The following is a 23,112-nucleotide window of genomic DNA, read 5'->3' as shown; positions in this document are numbered from 1 at the left end:
GTGGTGGCTCACAAATCGCGATTGGGTCAGCGGCAGATGCCTCTCCCTACCCCAACCGGAGCATGTCGTAGTGACAGATGCGTCCCTCTTGGGATGGGGGGGCCATATGGGAGAGGCGGAGTTCAGAGGACTCTGGTCTCCGGCGGAGACTCGGCTCCATATCAACCTCTTGGAGCTGAGGGTGATCTGACTTGCACTAAAAGCCTTCCTTCCCTCTGTCCGGGGAAGTGTCGTGCAGGTATTCACGCGCAACACCACCGCCATGTGGTATTGCAACAAACAGGGCGGGGTGGGGTCGTGGACCCTTTGGCTCTGCGCCTCTGGACATGGCTGGAACATCAGGGCATCACCCTGGTGGTTCAACATCTGGCGGTCTCTCTGAACGCCAGAGCAGACGAACTCAGCCGCCGGTGCATGATGGATCACGAATGGCGTCTGAACTCGGACGTGGCGCAAGGTCTCTTTCTGCAGTGGCGAGAGCCTTGGTTAGATCTATTCGCCACCGAAGAGAACGCGCAATGTCAGCAGTTCTGCGCGTTGGAATTTCCAAGGGGGCACTCGCTCGGAGACACTTTTCATCGCGAGTGGAGTTGCGGTCTGTTGTACGCCTTTCCGCCTATACCACTTCTGCACAGAGTGCTGAAGAAGATCAGGCGCGACCGGGCCCAAGTCATCTTGGTGGCTCCGGATTGGGCACGAAGTTACTGGTATCCCGAGCTACTCAGTATGTCCATCGATCCCCCGATACGACTGCCTCTTCAGGAGGACCTTCTGTCGCAGCAGCAGGGGACGGTCCTCCACCCGAACCTGTCCAGCCTCCACCTCCATGCGTGGAGATTGAGCGGCAACAGTTGATGCCATTTGCCTTGCCTCCTGAAGTCTGTGATGTCATTCTGGCAGCCAGGCGTCCCTCCACAAAGACGGTATACGCCTGCCGGGGGAACAAATTTGTGGCATGGTGCACAGCAAAGGCTGTGGATCCCCTTTCTGCCCCTCTTTCTGAGGTTCTCCTCTTTCTTCTTTCTTTGGCCCAGCAGGGCTCTGCTCTGGGCACCTTGAATTGTTATCTTGCTGCAATCTCTGCTTTCTTAGGGCTTCCTGATCAGCCTTCTCTTTTCAAGTCCCCTGTTGTCGCACGTTTTCTCAAGGGCATTACTCATATGTTCCCTCCTGTTCCATTCGTAATGCCTCAGTGGGACTTGAACCTTGTTCTCACTTTTCTGATGTGCGCTCCCTTTGAGCCCCTTCACAACTGTCCCATTCGTCTACTGACTCTGAAAACTGCCTTCCTGGTGGCTATCACCTCCGCTAGGCGGGTGAGTGAGCTCCAGGCTCTGACAGCTAAGCCTCCCTTCCTTTCGGGGCATCCGGATAAGGTTGTCCTCCGGACACGTCCTTCTTTTCTTCCTAAAGTCGTGACTCCCTTTCACATCGGGCAATCTGTCACGCTGCCCACCTTCTTTCCTCCTCCGCATCCTTCAAAAGATGAAGAGAGGCTCCACCCGCTTGACCCAAAACGTGTGCTGTCCTTTTATTTGGACCGCACAAAACAGTTCCGGGTGGACGACCAACTTTTTGTTGGATATGTAGGTGCTAAGAAGGGTAAAGCTGTGCACAAGCGGACCATCTCGCGATGGGTCGTGTTGTGTATTAAACTCTGCTATTCCTTGGCGAAAAAGGTCCCTCCTGTTGGGCTGAGAGCCCATTCCACCCAGGCCACAGCGGTGACAACTGCCCTGGGACGGGGAGTCCCCTTGCAGGACATTTGTCAGGCGGCGACGTGGGCTTCACTGCACACGTTCGCCAAGCACTATTGCCTGGACAGCCAAGTCCGGAGAGATGGCCACTTTGGCCGTTCTGTTCTCCAGGACTTTCTGGTGTGATCTTGGTTCGCAGGCCCACCTCTGGGGTTGGTATTGCTGGGGTATCTATTCTAAGGTGAGGAATCTAATTAACGTGTTTCTTTCAGATTAACAAGTTACTTACCTTCGGTAACGATGTATCTGTAAGAAACATTAGTTAGTTAGATTCCTCACCGATCCACCCAGCCTCCCCGTTCTGCGAACCGACATCTAGGGTTAAGGTTCTCCCTTTCAGGGCCCTAGATTTTTTGGCACCAGTGTCAGTCTCTTGCATGGCTCAGCGTCCCTGGCGCGGAAAGCTATGTATAAGAACTGACGTCAGCGCACGAGGGCGGCGTTTAAGTACTCCGACGTCATTCCGGCGTACGACGCCGACGACGGACGCGGAGCCGCAGACAACGCCTACCGACGCACAAGGGGTATTGCTACAAAAATCTTTCCGGATCCAGCCTGACGCCTGGGGATATTCTAAGGTGAGGAATCTAACTAACTAATGTTTCTTACAGATACATCGTTACCGAAGGTAAGTAACTTGTTCTTTGAGCTTCAGCTCGCCCATAGGCTTGCCTTTTGCTGGCTCCCAATTCGCTCCATTATTCCTTCTCCTCATTTGTCCATGGCATGCATGCGTCATGCCTCATGCATCTTCCAGTCTTTAGCCCTCCCTGAGAGCATGGTCCAAGTACTACTATTCATACAAAGCGACCATTTTAGGAAAGGTTTTTCACAGTTTTTGAAATTTATTTTAACAGCTCTCTAGACAGTGCTCATGCTTTTTGCAGCTGCTCACTTTTTTGCTTTTATGAGAACTTAAACCGTTCCAACATACCGGCATAATGTTGACGTTCTCATGGCTTATTCACAGCAGTCCGTGGTTTATCTTTCCCGTATTCATACACACGCGGTTTTTGGCATCTTGAGCTATACTTGAATAAGCCGGACTTGCCGTACCACGGGACATGCCACACAGGTTAGTTTGAGAGAACTGGTCAGTTACACTCTTGATGTGAGCTACATATATATATATGTTCACAGTTGGTTACATAAACTTGTTACATGTGCTGGCTGTCTCTGCCTACGTCACTTTACCTTCCAGCTCGACGTCTGCGATTCATGCTCCCAGTTCCGTTCTGCCGCTCCTACGTCACCGCTTCCCCCACTGCTGCAGGCAAGGCCACCTCCCACTACGGTTGCAGATGGTTAAAAAACATTAACAAAAAGAATAGCTCGTGTGTTGCTGAGCTCACTTTTTGCTTTTATGAGAACTTAAACCGTTCCAACGCTAGCGTAATGTTGACGCTCTTATGCCGCACTGACAGCAGTCCATTGTTGATTTTTCCTCATATTTATGCACAAATGTTTTTTGGCATCTTGCGTTGCACTACGGGATAGGCTGCACAGGTTAGTTTAAGAGAACGTCTGTCAGTTACACTCTTTATGTGACATATATATATATATATATATATGTTCCATGTGTTTGTCCAAAAACGAAAGAGCACTCCACAGCAGACCGCTTCTTGACAAGCTTTATTCGTATGCAGGAGCAAGACACTGCTCGGGTGAGTAACATTTGACGCCGTGCACTATGGGATTAGTAGTGCTGCTGTAGTTGTTGTAACCCATCAGTGGGTTTGCTCCGCTTGGCCACACTTCAAATTTTAACACAACCCTCCAGTGGGCTTCTGACAACCAGTTAACTCACCTCAAATGTTACTCACCTGTGCGGTCCCATCAGAGGGATATAATCTCCGTGATTTGCTGCTTGCCCCGTGATGCCGCTGATAGCCTGTGATCAAGAGTCAGGAGACTCGAAACGCGTTAGGCACCTATCTCTGTACAACCTCAAGCAGTGTCTTGCTCCTGCATACGAATAAAGCTTGTCAAGAAGCGGTCTGCTGTGGAGTGCTCTTTCGTTTTTGGACAAACACATGGAACATTATTACGGCTGTCCCGCCGTGAAAGCAGCACCGCCGTTGAAATGTAAAATGGAGCCGCCGAGGCACAGAACTGTTCGCAGCCTCATCGCGGTCACAGCGGATGTTTTATTGAACTGCCTGGTTGTCAGAAGCCCACTGGAGGGTTGTGTAAAATTTGAAGTGTGGCCAAGCGGAGCAAACCCACTGATGGGTTACAACAACTACAGCAGCACTACTAAGCCCATAGTGCACGGCGTCAAATGTTACTCACCTGTGCGGTCCCATCAGAGGGATATAATCTCCGTGATTTGCTGCTTGCCCCGTGATGCCGCTGATAGCCTGTGATCAAGAGTCAGGAGACTCGAAACGCGTTAGGCACCTATCTCTGTACAACCTCAAGCAGTGTCTTGCTCCTGCATACGAATAAAGCTTGTCAAGAAGCGGTCTGCTGTGGAGTGCTCTTTCGTTTTTGGACAAACACATGGAACATTATTACGGCTGTCCCGCCGTGAAAGCAGCACCGCCGTTGAAATGTAAAATGGAGCCGCCGAGGCACAGAACTGTTCGCAGCCTCATCGCGGTCACAGCGGATGTTTTATTGAACTGCCTGGTTGTCAGAAGCCCACTGGAGGGTTGTGTAAAATTTGAAGTGTGGCCAAGCGGAGCAAACCCACTGATGGGTTACAACAACTACAGCAGCACTACTAATCCCATAGTGCACGGCGTCAAATGTTACTCACCTGTGCGGTCCCATCAGAGGGATATAATCTCCGTGATTTGCTGCTTGCCCCGTGATGCCGCTGATAGCCTGTGATCAAGAGTCAGGAGACTCGAAACGCGTTAGGCACCTATCTCTGTACAACCTCAAGCAGTGTCTTGCTCCTGCATACGAATAAAGCTTGTCAAGAAGCGGTCTGCTGTGGAGTGCTCTTTCGTTTTTGGACAAACACATGGAACATATATATATATATATATATATATCCATTATAAGTACATTCCTTTACTGAAATGATCATCTGGCACTCTAAGGTAGATTTTGACACTCGGTCTGTTTTATTTCAGGACGAAGTTTAGCATCTACGCGTTTCAGCACACTCACGCTGCCTTGTTCACGATGCCTGAGCGCCATTTTTTTGTCAATACAATACACATCAAGTGGTGAAAAACATCGACAGGGGACTCAACACATTGTATTCAGGGCTCTACTGCTTGCAATTTGGCAGCCATTTTTTAACATGTTCGTTTTTTTACCATTAAACATGTTTTCCTCTTCTTCTAATGTTTTTTGAATGCCTTGTTCGCAGAATGCAAATAGTGATGTGCATCTATGAAATTTAAAACGATTAAACAACATAGACTTTTATAATTTGCAGGAATTCTGTTCCTTGCATATATATATATATATATATATATATATATACATATACTCACAGTTTGTTACCTAACCTTGTTATATATGCTGGCTGTCCTCGCTCGTCACTTCACCTCCTACCTCGCCGCCTGCTACATCACCACTTCCCTCGCTGCTGCAGGTGATGACATTCCCCTTTACTCTAGCAGACCTTACACTCTTTTGTTATCGAGACCTATTGGCTATGCCAATGCTTGTTATTTAACAGTTCTCACATCCATCCATCCATCCTCAGTTGCACTTTCGTATTTTGGAACAGGGCACAGGCTTGTCACCATACATCACTCAACTCCATCCAGCTGCTGACTCATGCTCACATTCCCCCTCTCAGACACCCACAGAACCAAATACCACCAATCTGCCAACAAAGAAGCCCTTCATCATACCATCAAGCCACACCTATTGGCTTCTGTCAATGCATGCTTTCTGTGTGTATGTACTTACATGTGACCTTTCAATCTGTATTTCCTATACTTGTGCTTCCTATCTCCACAAAACCTTGTGTCTCCTTTTCCTTTGTGATTACACTTTCCATGTGATCCAACCATATTCTAACCTTCCTTTTTCTTTATGTGCAGTCACCATGTAACTTGTCAGTTTGTCTTCTTTTTCGCAATTCTGCATTCACCATGTGCCTGGTTAGTTTGCCTATGTATGCACTCCCCATGTGACAGGATTATCTCTGTATCATTTCTCCTGGTTCTTTACTTACCATGGGGCATATTAGCAAGGGCAGTATCCCCGCTTTAGCGGCCCTTTTTGGCGCTAAAGCGGCGATATTTTTAATCGCCCTATTAGCAAGCTGTCGCTAACAGAGCGACAGCTTACAGGCGATAACGCCCGTTTTTGTACCGCTTTGCATGTCAGCGATATTTATCGCTAATGACATGCAAAGGAGGCGTTCCCAACTTGAAAGCGACTGAAAGCAGTCGCAAACACACCTTCCGCCTATTACCAAGGCCCGCGAAGCGATAAAAAAACGCACGCTAACCACGTTTATCGCTTAGATTTTACACCTGGTAGAAACCTGACTTACCCATTATAGTCAATGGGAGGTGGATTCTACGGTTAAGTCCTCACCTGCCTATTAGCAAGATTTCCATTAGCAATGAGATTTTTATCGCTGGATATCTCACGTTATTGTTGGGATTCGCCGCTATCACTGGATTTAATATCGCCTTTGAGATAAACGTTGATGATAACGCGTTATCTCTGCGATAAAATCCAGCAATAGCCGGCGATAAAAAAAAACAGTGCTAAGCTCGCTTTGCGATAATTATCGCAAGTCCTTGCTAATATGCCCCCATGTGACTTGTCGATGTGTATCTCCTTTTTTGTGCATGCAACCACCATGTGTTCTGACAATCTTTGTATCCCTTTGATGTGTGTCTTCACTTTTACTGTTGCAACATACTTTCTTTGAATTGCCAGTCTGTTGATCTCCTTTGTCCCGGTCTGTTTGTACTGTTACCCATCAATCTGATTACCTTCTTTGCCCTCTGCGTATGCTTTTTGCCTGGATACTTAGGGGCATATTATCAAGGACAGCGTTAAAATTATCGATGCTTTAGCGGCAGGAAACCGCCGCTAAAAGCGGCGAAAATGGGCTTGATAATATGCTGCAGAGAATTCCAATAGAAGCCCATGTTCTGGTATGAACATGGGCTTCTATTGGAATTCTCTGCAGCATATTATCAAGCCCATTATCACCGCTTTAGCGGCAGTTTCCTGCCGCTAAAGCGGCGATAATTTTAACGCCGTCCTTGATAATATGCCCCTTGGTGTCTAACCTCTTTTCTGTAGACATTCTTTGAACCCATGGCCGCTATGTTTCTCTATCCAATTTCTGCTGCAGGGGTAGCGGTGTGTCTGAAGCAGGAAGTAAAGATGGAAGTGTAGTAGAGAAAACAAGGATACAACGACCGCCAAGCTCTCAGCCGGAGAAGGCCCCCTCTTCAGATGCCATGCACACCGCTTTGAGCTTTCTCTCCATTCCAAAGGAGAACTCAGCAATTGGAACCTACACACGGTTGAGGAGAGGAAGTGGTGGGAGCAGAATTCACAGGAAATGATGAAACAGGAACATGACAGAATACCTGGAGCTCTAGTCCCAGCCCTTTGGTGGCATCTAGTGCTGGAGTAACCGGTGATGGCCTCAGCTACGTAGGCTCGGAGTTTGACTGTGTGGGAGATAATGTCTGAGCACTGTGGACCGTCAGTGAGATATCAGCAGAAGCGGTGGTACAATTAAATTCCATTGGTTTGTTCTGATTGGGCCTCTTCTGTGATGTCTTATGAACATCACAAATCTTGTGCAGTCTGTTGGCTCTGTACAGTGGATATAGTATCAAAGATACCTGCCTTGGAGTTCTGGCCAGATCAGTGCAAGGAGTATTGTGGAATGAATTCTAGCTCTGCGCTGCTGATGGGATGAACACAGAGGATATAAGGAACTGGCACTTTTAGAGAGGGCAGTTTTGCAGTGAAGGAACTCTAGGCGTACCCCCATAGTAAGTTGTGTGTTGCAAATATAATAAAGTCCTGGGCAAGAAATTAGATTTGCTGAAGGATTAGTGAATGACAAACTTGATTGGGTTATGGGTACAGCCAGCTCATCCATTGGTCAGATGTGTATTGTGGGAGTAAATCAGTTTCTTCAAACAAGAGACTGATCGCAGTAGATGCAAAAGGGACTTCATGCATAGGCCTTCACTGCAAATTATGAAAAGGACATATTACTGTGGATAGCAGTGCACATATAGTTCTAGCTCTTGGACAGTGAGGGCTCTTGGATTTTAGCTGAGCCATCACTTTGTTATGGTTATTCTTGTGCTGTTTTGAATTTGAAATGTGTTTGATTTCCTATACTTTTCATACACGTGAGCTTCTGCCCAGTTTGTGTCATATGTTAACAATGAAACCATCTTAAGAAGGTGTCATCCTGCGTGTCTTTATTAAACAATTTGCTTTATTTCACTGAAACTCAAGTACCAAGGAAATTGTGTTCAGCATCTATGAGTATTCTCCATCAGTGATTATGGAGCAAAACCCTTTTGGACCAGTAAACCCTGGGATTATCAAGTCTTTGTAAGTGTGATAGTGCAACAACTTGACACCTGTCACTGCCAGACCTTTAAAATCATGGCCTAGAGTTACTATCCTTCACACAATGGAGTACAGCCTGAAAATGTGCAACGATGGCTAAAAATAAAGTGGAAGCACCAGGCTTACAAAGAAAGGGTCACTGGTTGATAGTGTCACCTCATGTAAGATGTGTGATTTTATGCATGTCACACATAGGTATACCACACAAAATACTGCTCACCCTTTTGTTTGGCTTGGTGTAAGGATTTTAGGCAAAGTTATGTCCAACCCAGATATGCCCCTTTTACAAAAATTAATGGAAGGTTGGCACCTTGGCGTGGAAACCAAGCGGGCCAGATTTACTAATGCTTGCGCCGGGTTTGCAAACTGTTATGCTGTGATTTGTTTTAGTTTCCTTATGTAACACAAATCTGCCCTATGCGCTGCTTTAGTCAAGGGGGAGTTCTTTAGGTGGGGGGGGGGGGGGGGGGAGAGGGGGCATTCCTATGCAATGCCCAAGGGGTTTGACTCAAATCTCTAGCTACAAACATTTGTACACAAGTGGTTGTGCCGGAATCTTACTCTTCCGTGAAGCAGGTGTAATAAGGGAAAATATTTCCATTTCTCCTCATTTTTCCTACTTTGTATTGTATTGTATTGTACAGCACACATAGAAAGCATGAGAAGTGTTAAAGGATGATTTTTTCATGCTGGAAGGGTGCAGTGCTTAATTTGAGCTGATGTTTGCCGGTGGAGGCCTCCGGCATTCATTTTTCCGTCCCGTTCCTTATTTTTCCTCATCAAACATTTCCCAAGAGCAAGAGAGGGGAAACAAAAACAAAAGGGAAAGGAGACAGAGAGAAAGGCAGAAAAGCCATAACAAAGGGAGAAAGCAGGAACCTATAAGAGTACAAAAGAGAGGCAGGGAGTTTTGGGTAGTCGATTAAAGAGGCATATGATGAAATCCAGACTACACAGCCTTGGTGTTCGGTGTGCTGTCATGTAATAGGGCTGTCCACAGGCTTCTGAGCTGAGCTTTGGGCACTGGCACTCATTGTTTTGCAAATCAAGCACTTGAATGGTGGCCAACCAGTACAAAAGGTTTTCCTTACAGACCCCTGCACTCCGTGCCTAATTTGTCAAATTAGAAGTGCCAGTGCCCAAAGTTTTCATCAGAAGCCCATAGCGGGCTGTATCGAAGGTAGGGGTGCCAAACACCAAGGCTGCATACTCTTGATTCCACTTCATGCCTTTTAAAATTACTACTAGACACTACCTGCCTTTTTGGCTCACTCATGCAGGCTGGTTTTGATTGCTGCTTTCTCCTTTCTCGCCATGTTTCCATCTTTATCTTTCTCCTCCCTTCACCCTTTTGTGTTTTACTCCCTGTTGCTCTGGATGTTATGTTATACAAGTTTATAAAGCGCACTGTTACCCAAGGGTGTCCTGGCGCTGCACACTGTTTCCCTGGAAGAAAGTCCACCCTCCCGAATGAGACCGGATAATTAGTCTGGGAACAACCAGGTCTTCAAATTTCGTCTGAAAGTAGTGAGTTCCGTAGCAGACCTTAAGTAAAATGGAAGTTTATTCCAGGCGGAGGTAGCTCTGAGCACAATGCTCTTGCCACCCCAGCTGGCCTTATTTGCCCTTGGAACTGCTGCCATTTTGGCTTCCGATGACCGCAAAGCTCTCCTGGGGATGTACCAGTGGATCTGTTCTCTCAGATCTTTGGGTCTTGTTCCCTGAAGGGCTCTGAAAACCGTGCAAAGAGCCTTAAATTGGGCTCTTTATTTGATTGGGAGCCAATGAAGATGAGTAATCCCTTTCTTAATTGATACCGATCTTGGTGTGCCAGTAAGCAGTCTTGCTGCCGCGTTTTGAGCCATCTGGAGTCTGTTAAGATGTTTATTGTTTATTGACAAATAAAGGCTGTTGCAGTAGTCTAGACGGGATGAAATTAATGTAGAGACTACCGTTCTAAAACTATCTTCCTCCAGAAGGGGTTTAATTTTTTTCCGAGTCTTAAGGATAAAAAAGCAAGTGGAAACCACTTTACTAACCTGATCCCCAAAAGAGAGGGTGTTATCCACCATCACACCCAGATTTTTTACAGAGCGTGCGGGTATAGGTAAGAGCCCCATCTCACTCGGCCACCATGCTGGGGACCAGAGATTGGGGTTATTACCAAAGCTTATCACCTCGGTTTTGCCCGAGTTCAATTTTAGGCAATTGGCTGCCATCCAACTAGTAAAGGCAGCCATACAATTTTTACAGCTGGAGGCAAATCCCTTTTCCTTCCCCTTCTGTACGGATAGCACAATTTGGTTGTCGTCCGCATAGGAGGTAATAAGCAGGCCAAAGGACCGAATAAGGGCAGCCAACGGTGTTACATAAATATTAAAAAAGCGTAGGGCTAAGGGAGGAGCCCTGAGGTACTCCACAGGGAAGGAAAAAAGGTTTCGATGTTTCCCCGTCCAGGTCCACCGTTTGTGTTCTGTCAGTCAAAAAGGATTTTAATAGGTCCCAAGCAACTCCTTGGACCCCGACCTTCGACAATCGATCCAATAATAGGTCATAATGAACCGTGTCGAAGGCCGCAGACAGACCTAGCATAATCAATATGGCTGATCCGCCCAGGTCGACCGCCTCACGTATTTCTTCCGTGGCTTTTATCAGGGCGGACTCCGTGCTATGCCCTGCCTGAAATCCGTACTGAGAGTGATCCAGCAAGTCATTAGTTTCCAGAAACCGGCTTAACTGCATATTCATAGCCTTCTCCAGGATCTTGGCCGGCAAGGGAAGGCGTGAGATGGGCCGATAGTTGTTGGGGTCAGTTGGCTCTAAGTGTTTTTTTTTTTAGGAGAGGGAGTATGGAGGCAGTGGAAACCGGATAATGCCCCGTACCCAGAATCTGGTTAAGTATCGGGGTCAAGGAATTAGAAATGGTTGCAGGAGCCATCTTCAGTATAGAGGCCGGACAGGGGTCCTTGGGAGACCCGGATCTACAACCCATTAGCAGGGTGCAGACCTCCGGAATGGTCAGAGGGGAGAAAGTATTGAAAATGGGGTCAGGTGGTGTTATATTAGTCACAGGATTTCTAACACTCGCAGTTCTTGTTTGGTTATTAAAAGAGGAGAAGATGGTATCCACTTTATTTAAGAAGAAAGTGGCGAGTGTATTACAAAGTTCAAGGTCGCCAAGCGCGATGGGCTTGGAGGGGGTCATGAGCAAAGTTACTGTATTGAACAGTTCATTAGCTGAGGTTTTGGCATTTGCAATTTTGTCTGAAAAATAAGCCTTTTTTTCTTCCGGATCGAAGTCTTTTCAGGAAAACTAAGGGCCGGTCTCCAAAACTGAGTACTGGTGAGCCCCACCAGCAACCACCGGCTCAAATTAATTACTGCTTGCACTATGGCACAAGGGTGTGTGCATTTGTGCACAACAGCCTAAAGTGCTCCAGCACAAGGGTAGAGGAAGACAGCACCATATCTTGTTAGATATGTTGCTGTTCTGCTCTCTCCCTTTCACGCAACGCAGAACAGCATCTTTTGTCGCCGCTCTGAGTTGCATGAAATATTTTATAAATCTGGGCCCAAGTTTGACTGTGCACGGCAGTTCAACTCAGAAGAGTTCTTGCTACCAAACGAGCTGCGCAATAACAGAGTGGCCAGCCAAGCCCCAGCATTAATCAGCCTAGAACTGATTTCACGACCACAGACTGCCCGAGAAGGTATCTAATGAGTCCGCAACCACTGCAAGCCAAGCCTGCTCTAGGGCACAGTTTACACTCACTTCCTGACTGGCTACTTAAAAATGCAATAGGCAGTGATTTTTGATTATGTGGCCCTGCCACCCCCAACCCAAGGAAGTTCTCTGTGGTCAGTTCCGTTATATGGGGGTCTCGTGGCTCGCACCCGAAGACACGTAGCTGGAATTTTAGAGCTGTGTCCCCGCTTCTGAAGAAGCAGCAGTTGCGCTCTCTACATTTTTCTTCATTCATTCACTGCCTCCTTAATGCTACAATTACAACAGATGGGCAGGGGGGGTCATTAGTTGTTGTAATCAATGCCTTCCATATTCCCTTAACACCATCTTAATAAATGGCATTTACCACGTCCATGATATTGTACATTTACATGGTTACCCCTCACACTGACTCTAATGCCTAGACGGATGATATAAAACCAGAGGAGCTATTCAGCCGGGGGTGGGGGGAGGGGGTTAGGCACTGCACTGCAGATACCAACCTAGCTGGGGGTGCTAAGCAAGCAGGGACTGCCTTGCCTCCGGGTGGCATAAAACCCTAACCTGGAACTGGCGTCTCCTTGCAAGGGTATTGATCAGAGTCATTTGTAGGGATCAAAGTAGCATTAAAAAGCCCACCTTACAAAATAAACAATGGGCGAGTGGGAAGCAGGGTAACACAAGACTCCGGAAGATCTCTCCTAAAAGATGGGCGAATGGGCAGGACGGAAATGTCAAGTAGTCTTTTTTTTCTGCTTTTGCTTTATATGAAAATTGTTAAATAGGAATTTCTTCTAAAGTAATTCACGATGCATAACCTCAGCTTACCAACAGTCTTAGGACCCTGGGTGATTCATGCCTCCAGAGTTTACCTTGATTGCCTGAAATGTTGGCTGTTTTTTATATTTCATGTGTACCGCACTGCTTAATGAACAATCCGGCGAGGGCATACCACGTTCTCAAGAAAGGGAGTGGGAAGTTGCTGTTGGGCGAATAATAACGCAATGGGAGTGTAAACAGGAAGATAAGGATTTACACTGGACATATAAGCAATGGATTTGCAGTAATCAGATATTCATGCTGACAGAAGATTATGTGCTTCCGGAGCCTAACACGAGTAACTCAGGAACCTGCTATCTCTTGGCTTTGCAGGTATCCCTTCAAGCAGTAGTGCAACCAGTTTAAGTTGTCAGTCCGGCCCATTGCCTCAGGCAAACAGGTTATGGTCCTGCTCCTTGATACAGAAAGGGAAGGGAAGGCAGTAGAAAGGGTAAGGCCTACCCAATAATGTCATCTCCCTTTCTTAAGAACTATTCTGGATCTAGGATTCTCATCCTCACAGCATGCCAAAGGCACAAGATGTGGTCAGGTATGCAGGTGATCCGGAGACAGGAGGCACTCTATGTGTGCTTGGAGTAGGAAGTAATGGTTGAGTGGGTAGAAAGGTGAGCTCACTCCCTGTGCGTCTGGACTTGTTAAATACAGGTTTCAGCATGGCCACTGGGGAGGGTCGAATCCAGCCTGGGACTCAAATTTGTGACATTATATCAGAGAATGTTAAGATTCACGGAGCGCTAGGTGGCGCACACGAAGATGGCTGCCTCGCGGTGAGGCTCCCGGTGCTTGACCCCTCGCATCCGGCAATCATCCGCTTCCCGCCGTCCTAGCGGCGATCTGAGGGTCCCTACCTGCAGCGGGACCGGGGATCTACACTCGGTCCCACTTTGGGCTGCCTGCCTGCTCCCGGGCTCGAGTTCTGCCGCCCGTTGCTGCGCGGCCGAGAGGGAGACCCGGCTGACTGGTGCTGCCCCCGGCGTTGGATCCTGCGCGAGGCCGCGGCGCCACCGCGTGACTCGGGCCGCGAGGCTGACGGCGGCCAGCTGCCCATCGCGGGATCCAGGGAGAGCCCCGGAATAGTCTGACGCTGCGGCTGGCCTGGCGTGGAGTCTCCACCGATCCGTGGGGCGCTGCTTGGCTCCTGCGTGGCCGGGAGGGCCTGGATCCGGCTGAGGCCTCTACTGGAGCTGACCGGAGGTGAGCGCTGCGGACCTGTGTGGCCGGCCCCGGTGGGCCTTGCCGGCCCTGGCTCCTGGCTCCTTCCCCTGCATCAACTGACGGCTGGCGCTGGAGGCGATTGAGTGGAGGCCTCGCTGGGGACGCGGACGTGCTCTCGCCGCGGGTGCCGGCTTCCACCGCGGGAGGGCCCCCCTCCGGCTGCCGGTCATTGGACCTTCCCCCCCCCCCGCCACCGCTGGTTGGACCCTGCTGCTGTTGGGCTTGGGGCGCCCTGCTTCCCCTCCCCCGCCTGGGGGGGTCCTGTTGGGGCCCGGGGCCCCTGGCCGGGAGCGCTGTCGGGCGACCCCGTGGGCCCGTTGTGGGTGCTGGACCCAGAGCGGGGACGGCGCGGACGGCGCCTGTGTGAGGGGGCCACGCCGGCCTGCGGAGTCCTCGGCGGATCCTGTGAGGGGACAACGACACCTCTTCTCCTTTGCGTTCCCTGTGTGGCCCGGTCGCTTGGACGCTGGGTGAGGCTGGTTGGCGATTCGATCTGCAGCGCCTGGACACCGGTGCGCGCTCCACGAGGGTAGCCATGGGCAAGGACAGGGGCGCCAAATCAGCGGCCGCGCCCCACCAGACCAAAATCGACCGCTTCACGACCTCCGACCCCCCGGGCACGGGCGGGGAGGTGGCACCGACTCCTGGCACGGACCTTGCTGCCATATTGCAGGCCATCACCGCCTCCCGTACGTCCCTTGAGGGGATCGTCGGGGAGGTGAAAGTGGACGTCGCTCTACTGCGGCAGGACCTGCGCAATGCCACGGCTCGCATCACCGAGACGGAGTCCCGGATCTCGACAGCGGAGGACGACATTCGGCAGCTCCAAGACCAGGTTCGGGAGCTCACGACTCATTCTAAAGAGCTGCATCGACGGGCGGAGGATGCCGAAAATCGGGCCCGCCGCAACAACCTTCGCCTGGTGGGATTTCCGGAGGGGGTGGAATCTGGCCGCTCCGATGACTTCCTGGAGAAATGGTTCAAATCTTGGATGCCGTCGGCCAGCTTGTCCGCCTGGTTTGTCATCGAGCGGGCGCATCGGTCGTTGGCCGCCAAGCCTCCTGTGGGGGCCCCCCCGCGCCCCTTCATCTTGCGGATCCTCAACTTTAGGGACAGAGACGCTATTCTGAAGGAGGCGCGGGTGCAGGCTCCCTTGTCCTTCAACAACCACAACATCATGGTATTCCCAGACTACACCCGGGAGGTCCAGGAGCAACGCCGTTCGTACGTGGAAGTGAAGCACAAGATGCGCTCCCTGGGCCTCAGCTACCAGCTTCAATTCCCGGCACGCCTCCGTGTTGTCTTCCAGAGTAAGACCCTGTTTTTTGACACCCCCCGGGCGGCCTGGACTTGGCTCACCGAAGAACGACCGCTGCGCCAGGCCGAGCGGGAGTCACCGGCTCGGCGGCCTTCGGATCGGGAGGCGGCCGGGCCCCGCCGCACGGGCCCGAGGGAGGCGCACGCGGTCTCGGCGGCCCCGGGGGGGGCTGGCGGCTGGGCCTCGCTCCACAAGTGCATCGGGGAGAGGACTGCGGGACTCCTCCGCCTCCTCCGGGACGTCCTCCAGGGCGGCTGGGGGCCCCGGGCGCCAGTCGGCCCGTCTGTTGGACCCGTCCCTGACCCCCCTTCCCGTGTCAGTGGACCTTTCTGATCTCTCCCGCAGCCCAGCGATCTGACTCTTCTCTGTCCTCTGTTTCGGCAGGGGGCCGGACGGCCTGGTCCCGCTGTTGGGGCCTCCACTACGGACCTGGACTCAGCGGCTTCCCGCTCATCTGTAGAGATCTAGGACCGGACTCTCGCATCCGCACATCTGGAGGGGTCCACCACGCTCTTGACACCCGAGCACGTCGCTTGGGGCCTTGTAGTTGCTGTTACAGTTAGGGCGACAGATGCTTCAGTTCTCGAAGTATAGGGTGGGAAATTGGGGGGGGGGTTTTGGGTTTGTTGGGGTTTTGTTTTGCTGGTTGCTCCTCTTGGGGCGGGTGTTTCCTCTAGTTTGGGTCTGGTTCCTCTTGCTCGTGTCACACAACAGTTCCCTGCGTGCGCTGGTGCAGAGCTTCGCACTGACATTCATATGCGCTCCACTCGCTCCCGCTCCCCACCTGGCCTCCCTGGCTCCCTTTCGTCTGTCCTCTGCTCTCCCCGCGCTGCCTGGGCGACCCTCCTTCACTCCCTGCGCGTTGGCGCGGCCTCGGGTCCTCCTGACGCCGCCCCGGGTGCTCGATTCCGCGGCGTATCCCGCTCGTGGCTTCCATGGCTGACCTAGCCCCCGGGGCGCGGATGCGCATCATGTCTTGGAACGTGAACGGCCTGTTGGATAGGCTCAAGCGCACCGCGGTCCTCAAATATGCTCACCGCATAGGGGCCGACGTGCTCCTTCTTCAGGAGACCCACCTTATCAGGGAAAAATGCCCCTTCCTGGCGCGCTATTGCTACGATCGGGTGTGGCATTCAGGGTTTGCTCGTGGCTCCCGCGGGGTGGCGATCCTGCTGCGCCGTTCCTTCCCCTTTGTCCTTACACGGGTGACCCACGACCCTCGGGGCACCGGGATTGCTATCTGCGGCACGCTCGATGGTAGGCCGCTTAGCTTCCTCTCGCTCTATGCACCGCCCTCGGGACTGGCGCAGGCTTTGTCCCACGCGGCCTCTCTGCTGGCGCTGCTCCCGGGGGGCACAGTAGTGCTTGGGGGGGATTTTAATGCCGTCATGGCCCCTCAGCTGGACTCCTCGGGACCGATCTCGGACGCTCGCGCGCGGCAGCTGGCGGGCTGGGCCGAGGCTCAGGGCCTCTGCGACGCCTGGAGGCTCTGGCATCCTCAGATGCGTCAGTACACTCACACGTCGGCCGCTCACCATTCCCACGCCCGCCTCGACATGATCTTTGTCGCCCCCACCGACTGCGGGGGCGTCCAGGACGTCCGCATTCTGCCCAGAGGGATTTCGGATCACTCGCCGGTTCTCCTGGGCCTGGGTCCTCCGCCGCATACGGCTCGTCCGGTGTGGCGGTTTAGCGCCTGGTTCCTCCAGGACAAGGCGCTGCGCAAGGCGGTGGGTACCGAACTCGTTCAATACTACTCCGCCAATGAGGGCTCGGTCTCATCGGTAAGTACTCTGTGGGAGGCCTGCAAGGCGACCATTAGAGGGGCGGCTAAGGCGCAAGTGGTGCGGCACCGCCAGTCGTGGCTGCAGCAGCTCACTGCCTGCGAGGCCCAGGCGCTCAGACTGGAACAGTCTCTCGCTGCAAACGATGACCCGGCGGCGGCCCGGCGGCTGCGGCTCCTTCGCCAGGAAATTAGCCAGCGGTCCCTTGATGCGGCCAGGCTCCTTTGGCAGTCCTCGGTGGCAAGGGTGTATGGCTGGGGTGACAAGAACGGTGCGCTGTTACATCGCCTGGCGACCTACCCCAGGGCGTCGTGTATCATCCCGGCGGTCACGGATTCCACGGGGGTGCTCCGGTCCTCCTCTGTGGAGATGGCAGCGGCTTTTGCCCAATTTTATTCTCAGCTCTACCGGGCCCGTGCACCGACTCTTTCCTTGGCCGCTTTACTCACGTCTGGGGGCGCACACCTCGCTCGGCTTCGGCCGGCCGAGTGGGAAAGCCTGGAGGTCCCCATCTCCCTTGAGGAGATTGGAGATGCCATTGGGCGTACGTCCGCGGGGAAGACGCCGGGACCCGACGGGTTCCCCCAGGAATTCTACGCCGCATACAGAGACACCCTTGTCCCGCGGTTGTGCGCTCAGTATGCGGAGGCGATTGAGAAGGGTTCCTTTCCCCCAGAGGCGGATATGGCCACGATCGTGGTCTTGCCTAAATCCACGCCACCGTCCACCGACAGGGCGGCCTACCGTCCCATTTCGCTTATTAACACGGACGTGAAGCTCTATGCGGCGATCCTGGCTCAACGGCTTAGGCCCTTGCTGTCGACCTTGGTCCACCCGGACCAATGTGGCTTCATGCCCGCTCGGGGCACCCGCCACTGTCTCCGCCGTCTCCATGTGGCCCTGGCCCACCGCCATCGGCTGTCCCCGTACCTCGCTCTCCACCTCGCTGATTTCGAGAAGGCATTTGACTCAGTGGGATGGGCCTACCTATTTGAGGTCCTGACCTGCATGGGTTTTGGCCCCCGGTTCGTGGGGATGGTGCGAGTCCTATATGCCCATCCCCGGGCCAGGCTCTTGGTCAATGGAGTGCTATCGAGGCCATTTCGGATCGGCCGGGGGACGCGGCAGGGTTGCCCACTGTCGCCCCTTCTCTTTGCCCTTGTGATGGAACCCCTAGCCGCCCTGATTAGATCTGATCCCGTCCTTCGGGGCTGGGAGTGGCCTGGCCTGGAGGCCGACAAAATCGCACTCTACGCGGACGACGTCCTGCTGTATCTGAGTGACCCGCCGCACTCCGGACCCCGTGCCCTCTCCATCCTGAGCCGTTTCGGCCGGGCGTCTGGTCTATCCCTCAACTCGCGGAAATCGGTGCTGGTCCCGCTGCACCCATCCAGGGAGTGTTTTGACTGGCAGGAGACCATCCCTCTCCGCCGGCTATCGTTCCAGTACCTGGGTATCTGGGTCTCCCTCCTCCCGGAGCTGAGCTGGGCACTCAATGTCACCCCCCTGGTGAAGAAAGCCAAGGCGGACTTGGTGCGTTGGCACCAGTTGCCTCTCAATCCGCTAGGGAGAGTGGCCCTCTATAAAATGATGATTCTTCCCCGGTTTCTCTATGTGCTGCAAAACACCCCCCTCTCCTTTCCGCGCCCTTGGTTCCGCGAGTTGGACGCGATGGTGACGAGATTCCTCTGGGGCAGCGGGAGGCACCGGCTGGCATTATCGACGTGCCGCATACCCACCTTTGATGGGGGCCTGGGCATGTCTGACCTCTATCTTTATTATCTTGCCACTCGCCTGCTGGTCGTACATGACTGGTTTGGGGGGGTTGGTCTGACCCAGCCTATAGGGTGGAACTCGGTGAGTTGGGCTTCTCCGGTATCCAGGATCGTCTGTATGGAGCGTCCGTCCCCGCCTCTTGCCCGGATATCACCAGGGCCGTATTCTTGTCCTGGCGAGCGGCGCTCCGTCGTACCCGCTGGACGGGGAGGCTGACCCGGGTCACGCCCCTGTGGCACAGTACATGGCTGCGTGAGGTCGCGGCGCTGGAAGGGTTTCGATCATGGGACTCAATTGGCATTTCCCAGCTGGGGGACGTCTGGCGGGGCGGGCGAATGTGTTCCTTTTCAGAGCTGCAGGCGCGCTTCTCCCTCCACTCCTCCCAATTCTTTAGATACCTCCAGCTGCGCCATGCTATACGCACCCACACCCCGCTGGACATCCGGCTGCCGGACCACAGCCCCCCGGAGGCTCACGTTATGCTGGGCAACTTGGGGAGGGGGGGCGTTTCTAGGATTTACCGCTCCCTCGTCAACTGCACCCCTACCTCCCTTGAGGGCCTTAAGGAGCGCTGGGAGGGCTGGGTGGGTCCCCTGGACGAGGCCGACTGGCGGGACGCCCTTATGGCCCCCCGCTTGGTGACGGCCTCAGCTCGGCTACGGCTTGTCCAAATTTATTACTTGCACACTGCTTATCTCACGCCGGCCCGCCTACACGGCGCGGGCCTCTCCGGGGATGCGGCTTGCCCCCGCTGTGGCTCCGAGCCGGCTGATTTTCTTCATGTGGTGTGGTCCTGCCCGGAGCTGGAGGGGTTCTGGAGGGGCATGGAGTCCGAGCTTACGGAGGTTCTGGGGTGGGAGGTGCCGCATGAACCTAGACATTCCCTACTGGGCATCACGGATGAATTGGATGGCACACGCTCAGAACACCTGTTCCTCATGACGGCTTTGATGGTGGCTAAACGAGACATTGCAGCGGCATGGAAGCAGCCACAGCCGCCAACCGTAGCTAAATGGGGCGCCGGGGTGGACTGGTGTGCGGCGCAGGAGCGGACTCTCTATCAGGCACGCGGCTGTCCCAAGAAATACCGGAAGGTGTGGGGGAAATGGCTAGGCAATATACCTTAGCGGAGTGGGTTGGGGTGGGGGGGGGGGAAGGTTTTGGGAGAGGGAGGAAATGTGATGCGTGGTGGGGACTTGGAGGGCCAGACGTTTCTTTTTGTTGTACTGCTAAAAACAATAAAAACTTGTTTATCAAAAAAAAAAAAAGATTCACTGTTGGCAGGGGGCGTTGTGTTGGAGGGTGCCTATACGACATCTTGTACCTGAATGGCGAGGAAGCTGAAGTTTTAGTGGGGTGAATTTGAAGATCAACCAGCTAAGGCATGGCTAGTGGTAAAACCCAGGGAATCCACAGATTGAAGGAAGGTCATGAGCCTCCTCCGTCACTTGCAATAGTTCCAGGACTCATAAGTGACTAAAACGTGCAGCCCAGGCTACCCACTCTTACTGGACATTCTTATCAGATGGGAATCTGTCTTGCCTACTGACTAGAGGCTTACAGTGTGAATGCATATCTCTGTTAATAGTAAAGGCAACACTAGCATAGTTATTTAGAGTTCATTAATTATTTGTTAAGTATACTTCAAGGTATGAACTACAAACCAGTCAAAGACAAATACTGAGACACAGAAAGATCAGCATCTACATCCCTGGTCCCCTTTTTGTGTCCTTCTTTGGAGCATGTGTGTGGCCTAAAGGAGGTTTCCTGGTATCTTAACTTTCTATAGCATGAAGGAAATACTTACCTGAGGGGGCTGTCTTGCTAGGGCCTAGGATGCAGACATGTACGGCAAAGTAATCTGCAATTTAAGTTCAGGAAAAAATGAACAGCCAAGGTTGAGCAGTACTGCTGCATAATGTCTTGACGCAAAATGCAGTGAGCGTTTGGGACCAGCCAAGATCCAGCCGAAGACCAAGGAGGGTCCCTAGGCCATGCAATAGTTAAAGAAAGGGGCAGGCACGATGAGCCTGGTGGTCATTTTACTGTCACATTATGTGAGCTTTAATAAATCAGGATTGCATTAGAGCACCCAAAGATGTAGGTTGTTATCTCATGACCCTACTTGCTCCCTTTGATGCATAGTGCTCAGCTACATTATTGAGATTGTATGCTTTCTGTATTCTGCCCTTTGTGTTTTGCCAACATGTACGTTTACAGTATTTGAAAGTGCCCTTAAGCAAATTAGCGCTTTATGAAACACCCAAACAAGCACACCAACAGAAGTGGGATACTTTTGAGTGATGTTTGCCAATGTTGAATAAAGGGATTCAATAAGTCAGCTTGGATGGTGGTTTCTTTCATGGATGATCCTTCCTAAGATAAGCTTAACTAATTCCTATACAGAAAATGGAGTCAGAGAGAGGAGACCACAACACTGTAAGCTCTGCTTCTCCTCCAGCACCCTGATCTTCTACAAAGAGGCTGCTGCTCCTCCAAAGGTGGCTTCAGCCACCCCTCCCTACCTGTAACAAGGTAAGAAAGATAATCCTCTTCCTTGTTTCTCCTTCTCCACTGCCCCCCTCTAGAGGCTGGATCACCTTCTTCCTCCCAGCATGGCGCACCATTACCTTCGACAGTTGGGTCCTTCAGACAGGCTCCAACTACCACATTGATTTTTGGGCTACCCCACTACAGTCCTGCAGAACCTCCTCCAATCCCCTCTCTGCTGGGAGAATCCACCCTAATGGACCAGAAGGTTACAGACTTGGTGAAAAAGGGCCTCATCATTCCAGCCTCTTCCAAAGGCGGGTTTCAGAGCGAGCTCAGTCTTACTCATCTGCAAGAAGGAAAAGGGCCTTTGTCCGGTATTCAACTATTAAGCCCTCAATCACTGGATATCATACAACCATTTCAAGATGGAAGACATTCAACTCCTACAAAACACCCTTTTTCCTAGGGATTAGCTGGTATGATTAGAACAAAAAATGCTAATTACTTAATTCCCATCTGCCAAAATCATCAGCCTTTCTTATAGTTCTGATGGAAGCATCAGGTGTGGCAGTTCTGCTGCCTTCCCTTCGGTTTGTCCTTCACCTCCTGGTGTTTTATGAAGGTTCCCCACATGGTTTCTCACATCAGAGCCAGGGACATGCACCTCACCCTTTTCCTTGGTCAAATTCCAGAAATCCTTTTGCACTCCCACTCACTTCCTAGGATTTCTAGTAGGCACAGGCCCATATTCATCATGGTTTTACATCACCATTGCACCACCCTAGGGGGTGCAAAACCTAGAATGATATTTACCAAGCCACGCAAGGCTACCTTGTGTGGCTTGCTAAAGGTGAAATAACGCAAGACGGCGCTAATCACTGCCTTGCATTACGCTGCCCTAGGGAGGCATTCCATGGGAGGAGTGTGGGTGTTTCCATGCATCCACCCAAGAATTTTGGATCATTCCCAGATTTACCATTAAAGGTATTAAAGGGAGATCTGGGAATGTGTCAAAATGCTGCAACTCCCCAGGAGAAGCTCAACAAGGAACAATATGCTTATTTCTCCTTGTTTTTTAGAAAGAGGAAAAAGCCTCAGTGGATTGTTTTTTGTGCAGGAAGGTGTCCATCACAAAAATAATCCTGCCTACAGCGCAGACACCCTTGCACTATGCACCATGGTGCAAGGGTGCCTGCTTTGGCACTAGGAAGCAGTTTGTGCACCAGAGCAGGAATGTGCTGTAGAATGTTAAATACGGCGCATTCCTGCCTTCTCCCTTTTGCGCAGCAAGGTGGCTTGCTTGCTTGCGTTACGTGAATATTTGCTAAATATGCCCCACAGTCTCTTGCGTGCCCAGTCTCCCAGGGAAGAAGTTTGCTCTCATAAGTTAGGAGCTAAAGTATGCCTTATAAGCTTCCTCCCTTACCTGGAGATCTCTAGCACACCTCACTGGTTTCTTAGCTACCTCCATCCAGGAAATCCTATCAATCTTGCTGCAGTACTGAGCCCTTCAGCAGCCAAAAACCGCCCGTCTCTTCAAGGACTGCCCTACTTGGACCTTATCTCCCAGTACGACGAGTCTTGTTCAGCACTCTCTTAGTGGCTTTTGATCAAGGAGGCCTGGAATGGCAGTGCCATCTTCAGTTCTATACCAAATCTAGTAATCTA

The 23,112-nt window shown here is 51.8% G+C and overlaps 1 protein-coding gene across 3 annotated transcripts in view; it reads left to right on the top strand.

The window, feature by feature from the left end:
- CCDC157 (coiled-coil domain containing 157) overlaps positions 1-8,171 on the top strand; it is a 380,789-nt gene extending 372,618 nt beyond the window's left edge. For 2 of the 3 annotated variants that reach the window (XM_085635039.1, XM_085635038.1), the window contains exon 11: positions 7,045-7,404. In XM_085635039.1, the coding sequence (XP_085491165.1) occupies positions 7,045-7,261 (217 nt within the window). In that variant the 3' untranslated portion in view covers positions 7,262-7,404. Of the gene's footprint in view, positions 1-7,044 lie in introns of all 3 variants that reach the window. The other variant, XM_085635040.1, reaches the window with a different exon arrangement.
- The last annotated feature ends 14,941 nt before the right edge of the window (positions 8,172-23,112 follow it).

The sequence above is a fragment of the Triturus cristatus genome, chromosome 11, assembly GCF_964204655.1.
Source record: "Triturus cristatus chromosome 11, aTriCri1.1, whole genome shotgun sequence".
NCBI lineage: Eukaryota > Metazoa > Chordata > Amphibia > Caudata > Salamandridae > Triturus > Triturus cristatus.
The sequence above is the reverse complement of the archived record's forward strand: the minus strand, read 5'-3'. Positions and strand labels throughout refer to the sequence as shown.